The sequence below is a fragment of the Procambarus clarkii genome, chromosome 21, assembly GCF_040958095.1.
Source record: "Procambarus clarkii isolate CNS0578487 chromosome 21, FALCON_Pclarkii_2.0, whole genome shotgun sequence".
In the NCBI taxonomy this organism is placed as follows: Eukaryota; Metazoa; Arthropoda; class Malacostraca; order Decapoda; family Cambaridae; genus Procambarus; species Procambarus clarkii.
In genome coordinates this window covers 35,803,286-35,814,460 of record NC_091170.1, presented here as the reverse complement: position 1 = coordinate 35,814,460, position 11,175 = coordinate 35,803,286, and the positions used below count along the sequence as shown (strand labels likewise).

At 46.1% G+C, this 11,175-nt stretch overlaps 2 protein-coding genes across 2 annotated transcripts in view; one reads left to right on the top strand and one right to left on the bottom strand.

Moving 5' to 3' along the window:
- LOC138367255 (octapeptide-repeat protein T2-like) overlaps positions 1-8,717 on the bottom strand; it is a 9,837-nt gene extending 1,120 nt beyond the window's left edge. The window contains exons 1-3 of the mRNA XM_069328667.1: positions 8,681-8,717; positions 1,944-2,448; positions 973-1,111 (exon numbers count right to left, since the gene is read on the bottom strand). Of these exons, the coding sequence (XP_069184768.1) occupies positions 973-1,111; positions 1,944-2,448; positions 8,681-8,717 (681 nt within the window). The remainder of the gene's footprint in view (positions 1-972; positions 1,112-1,943; positions 2,449-8,680) is intronic.
- Positions 8,718-8,822: 105 nt separating this feature from the next.
- Positions 8,823-9,791, top strand: LOC138367254 (E3 ubiquitin-protein ligase SspH2-like). Its single transcript, XM_069328666.1, has one exon. It carries the CDS (start codon positions 8,823-8,825, stop codon positions 9,789-9,791), a length of 969 nt encoding a protein of 322 aa, XP_069184767.1.
- The last annotated feature ends 1,384 nt before the right edge of the window (positions 9,792-11,175 follow it).

Genomic DNA, 11,175 nt, shown 5'->3' with positions numbered 1-11,175 from the left:
CCTTCTTCTCTTCCTCTGTACGTTTAGGCCCTTCTTCTCTTCCTCTGTATGTTCAGGCCCTTCTCTTCCTCTGTACGTTCAGGCCCTTCTTCTATTCCTCTGTACGTTCAGGCCCTTCTTCTCTTCATCTGTACGTTCAGGCCCTTCTTCTCTTCCTCTGTACGTTCAGGCCCTTCTTCTATTCCTCTGTACGTTCAGGCCCTTCTTCTCTTCTGTAGGTTCAGGCCCTTCTTCTCTTCCTCTGTACGTTCGGGTCCTTCTTCTCTTCTTCTGTACGTTCAGGCCCTTCTTCTCTTCTTCTGTACGTTCAGGCCTTTCTTCTCTTCCTCTGTACGTTCAGGCCCTTCTTCTCTTCTTCTGTACGTTCAGGCCCTTCTTCTCTTCTTCTGTACGTTCAGGCCCTTCTTCTCTTCTTCTGTACGTTCAGGCCTTTCTTCTCTTCCTCTGTACGTTCAGGCCCTTCTTCTCTTCTTCTGTACGTTCAGGCCCTTCTTCTCTTCCTCTGTACGTTCGGGTCCTTCTTCTCTTCTTCTGTACGTTCAGGCCCTTCTTCTCTTCTTCTGTACGTTCAGGCCCTTCTTCTCTTCTTCTGTACGTTCAGGCCTTTCTTCTCTTCCTCTGTACGTTCAGGCCCTTCTTCTCTTCTTCTGTACGTTCAGGCCCTTCTTCTCTTCTTCTGTACGTTCAGGCCTTTCTTCTCTTCCTCTGTACGTTCAGGCCCTTCTTCTCTTCTTCTGTACGTTCAGGCCCTTCTTCTCTTCTTCTGTACGTTCAGGCCTTTCTTCTCTTCCTCTGTACGTTCAGGCCCTTCTTCTCTTCCTCTGTACGTTCAGGCCCTTCTTCTCTTCCTCTGTACGTTCAGGCCCTTCTTCTCTTCCTCTGTACGTTCGGGCCCTTCTTCTCTTCCTCTGTACGTTCAGGCCCTTCTTCTCTTCTTCTGTACGTTCAGGCCTTTCTTCTCTTCCTCTGTACGTTCAGGCCCTTCTTCTCTTCTTCTGTACGTTCAGGCCCTTCTTCTCTTCCTCTGTACGTTCGGGTCCTTCTTCTCTTCTTCTGTACGTTCAGGCCCTTCTTCTCTTCTTCTGTACGTTCAGGCCCTTCTTCTCTTCTTCTGTACGTTCAGGCCTTTCTTCTCTTCCTCTGTACGTTCAGGCCCTTCTTCTCTTCTTCTGTACGTTCAGGCCCTTCTTCTCTTCTTCTGTACGTTCAGGCCTTTCTTCTCTTCCTCTGTACGTTCAGGCCCTTCTTCTCTTCTTCTGTACGTTCAGGCCCTTCTTCTCTTCTTCTGTACGTTCAGGCCTTTCTTCTCTTCCTCTGTACGTTCAGGCCCTTCTTCTCTTCCTCTGTACGTTCAGGCCCTTCTTCTCTTCTTCTGTACGTTCAGGCCTTTCTTCTCTTCCTCTGTACGTTCAGGCCCTTCTTCTCTTCCTCTGTACGTTCAGGCCCTTCTTCTCTTCCTCTGTACGTTCAGGCCCTTCTTCTCTTCTTCTGTACGTTCAGGCCTTTCTTCTCTTCCTCTGTACGTTCAGGCCCTTCTTCTCTTCCTCTGTACGTTCAGGCCCTTCTTCTCTTCCTCTGTACGTTCAGGCCCTTCTTCTCTTCCTCTGTACGTTCAGGTCCTTCTCTTCTTCTGTACGTTCGGGCCCTTCTTCTCTTCCTCTGTACGTTCGGGCCCTTCTTCTCTTCCTCTGTACGTTCGGGTCCTTCTCTTCTTCTGTACGTTCGGGCCCTTCTTCTCTTCCTCTGTACGTTCGGGTCCTTCTCTTCTTCTGTACGTTCGGGCCCTTCTTCTCTTCCTCTGTACGTTCGGGTCCTTCTCTTGTTCTGTACGTTCAGGCCCTTCTTCTCTTCCTCTGTACGTTCAGGCCCTTCTTCTCTTCCTCTGTACGTTCAGGCCCTTCTTCTCTTCCTCTGTACGTTCAGGTCCTTCTCTTCTTCTGTACGTTCGGGCCCTTCTTCTCTTCCTCTGTACGTTCGGGCCCTTCTTCTCTTCCTCTGTACGTTCGGGTCCTTCTCTTCTTCTGTACGTTCGGGCCCTTCTTCTCTTCCTCTGTACGTTCGGGTCCTTCTCTTCTTCTGTACGTTCGGGCCCTTCTTCTCTTCCTCTGTACGTTCGGGTCCTTCTCTTCTTCTGTACGTTCGGGCCCTTCTTCTCTTCCTCTGTACGTTCGGGTCCTTCTCTTCTTCTGTACGTTCGGGCCCTTCTTCTCTTCCTCTGTACGTTCGGGCCCTTCTTCTCTTCCTCTGTACGTTCGGGCCCTTCTTCTCTTCCTCTGTACGTTCGGGCCCTTCTTCTCTTCCTCTGTACGTTCGGGTCCTTCTCTTCTTCTGTACGTTCGGGCCCTTCTTCTCTTCCTCTGTACGTTCGGGTCCTTCTCTTCTTCTGTACGTTCAGGCCCTTCTTCTCTTCCTCTGTACGTTCGGGCCCTTCTTCTCTTTCTCTCTCTGCTATAAAGGGACTAATGTGGGATGGGAAAAAGGAAATGTTTTTTCACTCATAGGGTTATAGACCCTGGAACCGCCTACCCGCTGATGGCTTAAATGCCAAGACAGTATTCCAGTTCAAAATTCCAATGGATAAATATGCTTAAGAATTATGGTGGGGGGGGGGACCTTTGACAAGCCGCTGACTTTCTGATCTCTTCTTGGCCACTAGAGATGGTGGTCCCCTCAGGTAAATTCAGGTAAATGCTTGTTTCTTTTCACTCTTCTTTCTTTTTTTCTGCACTTCTTATCTGTTTCTTTCTCATGTCTCTAATTCATCGCCCTCCTCCTTCACGGCCTCTTCCCTCTCTCTTCTTCCTAATTGTTCTTTGCTTCCTCTTCTTGTTGCTGTTTACTCCTGCTTCTCTACTGTTCCTTCAAGGTCACTTTCCTTCTTAACTCCCTCTCTGCTAGTTACCGTGTCATTATAGTGCTCACCCACACTGTCACTTAAGGTGCCGTTGTCTTCATTTCTCTAGCTAAACTGACCTCTGTTGCCCCCTAGCGCATCATGTCACCCTCACCCGGGTACCTTGTTATACTCTCTCTGATAATTACTTGAAATTAAATTCTTCTCCAGTGAGTTGTGTTCAAGATTAGCTCACGCGGGAATGATCTGTCTGCCAACTACGAAATTAGCTCAAGCGTGTTTATTTTTTATATTTTTTTTATGGAATTCCACTGATCACAAAAATATTTCAGCTTAGTATTTGTTGTGAAGTGTTGACTGTTGTGTGTGTACTGTTAGTTGACTGTTGTGTGTGTACTGTTAGTTGACTGTTGTGTGTGTACTGTTAGTTGACTGTTGTGTGTGTACTGTTAGTTGACTGTTGTGTGTACTGTTAGTTGACTGTTGTGTGTACTGTTAGTTGACTGTTGTGTGTGTACTGTTAGTTGACTGTTGTGTGTGTACTGTTAGTTGACTGTTGTGTGCACTGTTAGTTGACTGTTGTGTGTACTGTTAGTTGACTGTTGTGTGCACTGTTAGTTGACTGTTGTGTGCACTGTTAGTTGACTGTTGTGTGTACTGTTAGTTGACTGTTGTGTGCACTGTTAGTTGACTGTTATGTGTACTGTTAGTTGACTGTTGTGTGTGTACTGTTAGTTGACTGTTGTGTGTGTACTGTTAGTTGACTGTTGTGTGTACTGTTAGTTGACTGTTGTGTGTAATGTTAGTTGACTGTTGTGTGTACTGTTAGTTGACTGTTGTGTGTAATGTTAGTTGACTGTTGTGTGTACTGTTAGTTGACTGTTGTGTGCACTGTTAGTTGACTGTTGTGTGTACTGTTAGTTGACTGTTGTGTGCACTGTTAGTTGACTGTTATGTGTACTGTTAGTTGACTGTTGTGTGTGTACTGTTAGTTGACTGTTGTGTGTGTACTGTTAGTTGACTGTTGTGTGTACTGTTAGTTGACTGTTGTGTGTAATGTTAGTTGACTGTTGTGTGTACTGTTAGTTGACTGTTGTGTGTAATGTTAGTTGACTGTTGTGTGTACTGTTAGTTGACTGTTGTGTGTAATGTTAGTTGACTGTTGTGTGTACTGTTAGTTGACTGTTGTGTGCACTGTTAGTTGACTGTTGTGTGTAATGTTAGTTGACTGTTGTGTGTACTGTTAGTTGACTCTTGTGTGTGTGCTGTTAGTTGACTCTTGTGTGTGTACTGTTAGTTGACTGTTGTGTGTACTGTTAGTTGACTGTTGTGTGCACTGTTAGTTGACTGTTATGTGTACTGTTAGTTGACTGTTGTGTGTGTACTGTTAGTTGACTGTTGTGTGTACTGTTAGTTGACTCTTGTGTGTGTGCTGTTAGTTGACTGTTGTGTGTGTACTGTTAGTTGACTCTTGTGTGTACTGTTAGTTGACTCTTGTGTGTGTGCTGTTAGTTGACTGTTGTGTGTGTACTGTTAGTTGACTGTTGTGTGTACTGTTAGTTGACTCTTGTGTGTGTGCTGTTAGTTGACTGTTGTGTGTGTACTGTTAGTTGACTCTTGTGTGTGTGCTGTTAGTTGACTGTTGTGTGTGTACTGTTAGTTGACTGTTGTGTGTACTGTTAGTTGACTCTTGTGTGTGTGCTGTTAGTTGACTCTTGTGTGTGTACTGTTAGTTGACTCTTGTGTGTGTGCTGTTAGTTGACTGTTGTGTGTGTACTGTTAGTTGACTGTTGTGTGTACTGTTAGTTGACTCTTGTGTGTGTGCTGTTAGTTGACTGTTGTGTGTGTACTGTTAGTTGACTGTTGTGTGTACTGTTAGTTGACTCTTGTGTGTGTGCTGTTAGTTGACTGTTGTGTGTGTACTGTTAGTTGACTGTTGTGTGTGTACTGTTAGTTGACTGTTGTGTGTGTACTGTTAGTTGACTGTTGTGTGTGTACTGTTAGTTGACTGTTGTGTGTGTACTGTTAGTTGACTGTTGTGTGTGTACTGTTAGTTGACTGTTGTGTGTGTACTGTTAGTTGACTGTTGTGTGCACTGTTAGTTGACTGTTGTGTGCACTGTTAGTTGACTGTTGTGTGCACTGCTAGTGAATTATGGCGTTCACTGCCAGTTAACTAAAGCATACATTGCGATAACAGTTGTGCACTGTATTGTATGCAATACAGTGCACAGTTATTCACACTTCAGAACTTCTTCGAAAGAACTTCAGAACAGTTATTCAGAACTTTTTCAGTGACAGAGTAGTTAACAGGTGGAATGCATTAAGCAGTGATGTGGTGGAGACTGACTTCATACACAGTTTCAAATGTAGATATGATAGAGCCCAGTAGGCTCAGGAATCTGTACATCAGTTGATTGAAGGTTGAGAGGCAGGACCAAAGAGCCAGAGCTCAACCCCTGCAAATTCAACTATAGGTGAATACATTCTAACCTTGATGGACCAGACAAAGTTATCATGTAAATGTTGTAAGAGACTGTAAAGCTTGTGATGGTGAACACAAGGAGCTGGAGAGCTTGTAAGGTCACACTCAAAGTGCCAGCACGCACGCAAGCACGCACGCACGCACACACGCAGAGTAGGCAGCGGAAATGCTTGAAAATATACATGCCACAGTCCTCCTGGAGCCTCTACAGTGCCGCGCTGATGCAGGGAAATTATCACACTAACAAAGAACTGAGAAACGTTCTGCGTCTGGACGGAGGAGTTAAACGGACTGAACTCAAGAGATGAACAAGATGAAGGTAAACTTCCCACACACGACTTCCGAAATGGAGATTCCTCCTCCTGGGATTTAGATCAGAGGATAACGAAGATGGTCGTCAGTAGAGGACACTGATGAGGAGGGACGCCGCATCAAGGTTGAGTGCTCTGGAGGGGACTCAATCATTCCGTCGCGGGAGTGATGGAGGTGTGCCGGAGATGGCGATGCTGTAAAGGGAGTGATAATCTTGGAGGGCCGAGAAGCGAGAGGACGGAAGGTAGGGACAGAACCACTCGAAGCAATCGTGGGAGACGTGAGCTGCATCTGGTTTATGGGTCTTGGGGAGATGCCATAAAGTATGATCAGGAAGGGGAAGATGACGCCCAGGCGCCCGGCGAGGTGAGTGTGAATGGAATATGATCAGAAAGGTGAGAAGTTTGTTGTTAGGGAAGCTTTGGATACGGGCAGGAGAGTGGGGTTAGACTCTCCTGTGTTGGAGCGACGGCCGGCCAGGATACTGAGTGTTGGAGATTGAGGAGCACAGGAGGGAGGAAGAGGAGGATAAGAAGAAGAAAATGAGAAAAGGGAGAAGGAAAAGATAGGTAAAAAGGGGCAAGTAAAGTGATATGAGGAACGTGTACTTGAGAAGGTAGAGAGGAGACTTACTCTGGTAGAGGAGCTGGAGGCAGCATGGTACAATATATGCAGAGATTAACAAGGTGAGAGGAAGAAACTGGAAGGTAAACAAGTGAGGATTACGACAGAAGTATTGGAGAAAGACTTAAAACAGAATAAGATAAAAATAGAATAAGGGTAAAACAAGAAAGGAAATTAAAATAGCTGAATAAAAAACCGATGAGAAACAGAAAAAGTTAAAAAGGAAATCAAAGTAGAAAACAAACAAATATATAAAATAAGAGCGAAACCACAGAAAGTCAGAGAGAGAGAGAGAGAGAGAGAGAGAGAGAGAGAGAGAGAGGTGAAAAGTACGAAACTGACATTGATGGGAGAGACGTGATGCTGGGAATGGGAGATGGTTCCCAGCATCCCTTTATAATACCTGCCTGTGCCCTGGGAGAGGTGAAGGAAGGTGGACGCCTCAAGGAAAGGGGAAGCGAGGGGGAGATGTGAGAGTTGAGACGGCGGAGAAGGTAAGAAGTGACAGGGACAAAATAGGGAGGATGAGAGAGAGAGAGGATAGAGGCTAGGACAGGTATCAGAAGTCGATTGACAACACCAAGATATGAAATGACGAGACATACGACAGGGGAGTTTAAGGGAAGATGTAATGGGGTGAAGGGAAGGAGAAGGGAGCAGGGTTGATAAGGGGAGGTGAAGGGAAGGTAGAGGGCAAGTCTCCCCTCACGCAGAGGATGAAAGATGACTAAGAAAATAGGCAAGGAGGGGGAGGGCGGCCTTGAGGGAGTAGTGTGTACCGAGGGGAATAGAGGTGTGGAGATAAGAGAGGGGGTGTGAAGGGGGGAGGATGGGGTGTGAAGGGGGGAGGATGGGGTGTGAAGGGGGGGAGGATGGGGTGTGAAGGGGGAAGGATGGGGTACACATAACCAGAGCCATGACCGAGGCAACTCGGGCCAAGTACAACGGGAATAAAGAAAATAATTTATATTTTTTAACATTTGTGTTGAGAAATAAAAAGGATAGACTGCAGTGTGTGTGTGTGTGTGTGTACTCACCTATTTGTACTCACCTATTTGTGCTTGCGGGGGTTGAGCTTTGGCTCTTTGGTCCCGCCTCTCAACCGTCAATCAACTGGTGTACAGATTCCTGAGCCTGAGTGTGTGTGTGTGTGTATTCACCTAGTTTGCTTCCGAGGGTTGAGCTCTGCTCTTTCGGCCCGCCTCTCAACTGTCAATCAATCAACTGTTACTAACTACTAGTTTTTACCCCCCCCCCCCACACATACACCCACACACCCACCCAGGAAGCAGCCCGTACCAGCTGTTTAACTCCCAGGTACCTATTCACTGCTTGGTAACAAGGACATGAAGGTGAAAGAAACTCTGCCCATCTTGTTTCTGCCATCACCGTCGATCGAACCCGGACCCTAGAATTACGAGCCCAAGCGCTGTCCACTCAGCCACAGGCCCCCCCCCCTACGTGGTGTGTGTGTGTCGTGAGAGGAGCGAGAGGGGTGGAGGGTGGCACCCTTCTCACCTGGCCACTGCCATTAATACAGGAGGTGGCACCTGGCACTGATATAACGGTGGGGGCTTGGTGGCCGCGGGCTGGTCACTATTAGCCCGGGCCCCTCAGGGACTATAAACAGTATTACATGTGCAGATTTCAGCTTTGCTGTAACGGCCTGTTATAGGTGTGTGGGGCACCCGCTCAGTGCCATGTTGTTCATTTTGTATTATGCTTTTAATTGCTGCTTAATATGAAGATACACAAGTCAGCGGATAGGGAAGAATTTTTTTTTTTTTTTTTAAATTTTGCCCCGAGGGGCGAGTTGATTGGGCAACGCCACTTATCCTGTGAGTGGACACACCGCCATAGCAGCATGTACAACACTCCCCAATAGGAAGAAAACCCGCTGGGTTGTTCATCCTGTATAGGGAAGAAGATGATGCGTGAAAATAGATTGCAAGAAAAACTCATCTGTCATTCGATGAATTGGTCGGAGATGTAATACATGTTAGCATGGCAACATGTGATTTCTGTTTTGATTCGTACCTCATGTTTTTTTCCTGAGATGATGAATAATGTTTCCCTTACACGTGGGTGTGACCGGTGGTGTGTTGTGATGCGGGTCCCCCTCCCCCCCTGCTGGTTGTGAGCAGAGTATAGTAGAAAATGATGAATGGTATTATGTGATGGCTTTGTTTTGTATGACGCGCTTCTCATGCTCATCACTTTGGACTGGTCGGAATAGCGAGGTGGACTCCCTGCTTACACGGTCAGCGTTCGATCCCCGATGGTCCAAGTGGTTGGGCAAGGATCCTTCACTCCTTAACACCCCAGGTCTTACAGCCTGTCCTCATGTCCCCTCAGAGTGGTATATAGTCCAACTAGTTAAGCTCTTTCTCCCGATAATTAACTTACTTGTCTTATGTTGGGGACGTTCCGAGTTCCCACACATTGTGAATGATGTGATGATATTTTTTACATTCTTGCAAAGCCACTAACACGCATAGCGTTTTGTGATGATTCCGTCCAGATGTATGCACTCGCTCAACATGCCACGATGCAAGGGAGCGCCAGTGGGGGCCCGAGTGTGTGTGTGTGTGTCCAGCAAGACCTTAGAGCCTTACCGTGTGTCCAGCAAGACCTTAGAGCCTTACCGTGTGTCCAGCAAGACCTTAGAGCCTTACCGTGTGTCCAGCAAGACCTTAGAGCCTTACCGTGTGTCCAGCAAGACCTTAGAGCCTTACCGTGTGTCCAGCAAGACCTTAGAGCCTTACCGTGTGTCCAGCAAGACCTTAGAGCCTTACCGTGTGTCCAGCAAGACCTTAGAGCCTTACCGTGTGTCCAGCAAGACCTTAGAGCCTTACCGTGTGTCCAGCAAGACCTTAGAGCCTTACCGTGTGTCCAGCAAGACCTTAGAGCCTTACCGTGTGTCCAGCAAGACCTTAGAGCCTTACCGTGTGTCCAGCAAGACCTTAGAGCCTTACCGTGTGTCCAGCAAGACCTTAGAGCCTTACCGTGTGTCCAGCAAGACCTTAGAGCCTTACCGTGTGTCCAGCAAGACCTTAGAGCCTTACCGTGTGTCCAGCAAGACCTTAGAGCCTTACCGTGTGTCCAGCAAGACCTTAGAGCCTTACCGTGTGTCCAGCAAGACCTTAGAGCCTTACCGTGTGTCCAGCAAGACCTTAGAGCCTTACCGTGTGTCCAGCAAGACCTTAGAGCCTTACAGTGTGTCCAGCAAGACCTTAGAGCCTTACAGTGTGTCCAGCAAGACCTTAGAGCCTTACCGTGTGTCCAGCAAGACCTTAGAGCCTTACCGTGTGTCCAGCAAGACCTTAGAGCCTTACAGTGTGTCCAGCAAGACCTTAGAGCCTTACAGTGTGTCCAGCAAGACCTTAGAGCCTTACAGTGTGTCCAGCAAGACCTTAGAGCCTTACAGTGTGTCCAGCAAGACCTTAGAGCCTTACCGTGTGTCCAGCAAGACCTTAGAGCCTTACCAAGAGAGGTCGTTGGGTGCTTGTATACTTAGCGCGGCGCCTTAACTGCAGTCACCTGTGGCACTACCTTAATCTGACCTGTTTTACCGTGTAACTTTCCCTGACACGGTACCTACGGCGTTTCGCAAGAGGCGAGGCAGTGACCCAGCCACCCAGGAGGGACGAGGGTGGCTGCCACTCAGCAAGTGGCCGCCGCAGCACTCAAGAAGCGGGTGTATGGGGGGGGGGGGGGAATGTGCTGCCTTCTCTATAACCTGTTGACACTTGCCTCTGGGACGGTTGATCGCTCCAAGACTGCAACTCTTGCTTCCACTATGACTTGTTCCTTGTGTCGCTCTGCTTCATGCCTCTATTTCTGCTCTCATTAAAATGATAAACTTCTACATGATGCTCAGAAGATTATCACTACCCAACTTACCAGCCTCTGCTATGATCTATTTTGAAGATACACTCGAACAATGTTCTAGCTGGGCTTAGTAATATAATATATGGATATACTCTTAGTCAAAGACCCAGCTCTTATCCTATCTTCACATTCCTTCCAAGGGATATATATATATATATATATATATATATATATATATATATATATATATATATATATATATATATATATATATATATATATATAAACACATGGCCTGTGTAGCTCTGGGGGAAAAAGTTAATTGCTAGGTTAGTGGGGACAATAATTTTATATATTTTTTTTATAATATATAAAATTATTTATATATTTATAATTTTTATATAATTTTATATATATATATATATATATATATATATATATATATATATATATATATATATATATATTTTATATATATGCAACACTGTAACACAACCCTTGAAATGCACCCACACACTTACCTTGTTCATGCTCGCATGACTCTGTTTCAGAACACAATTACAGCATGTAAATGCAACACATTCCAAATGTTCTCCAACACAACTTGAGACACGTGTATTGATGTCCGTGTGAACTAATGTCATCTGGTTATTGTAATCTTGTAAACTGTTTACTGTAAACTGTATTTCTTTATTAAATTTGTAAGGTTTACCGTCACTCTGTGTTATCAACGTTGTTTTATGGTGACATTAATTTTTGTATTAATAGTGCATTAGTGTATGTTGTATTATATATATGTATACTTTTTGCAGTATACAATCTATCAGCATACAGTGTAATCTATTACTGCATTCTTGTTTTAGTATCACCACCCAGGTGTGTGGTGGAGGATACCACCCAGGTGTGTGGTGGAGGACACCACCCAGGTGTGTGGTGGAGGACACCACCCAGGTGTGTGGTGGAGGACACCACCCAGGTGTGTGGTGGAGGACACCACCCAGGTGTGTGGTGGAGGACACCACCCAGGTGTGTGGTGGAGGACACCACCCAGGTGTGTGGTGGAGGACACC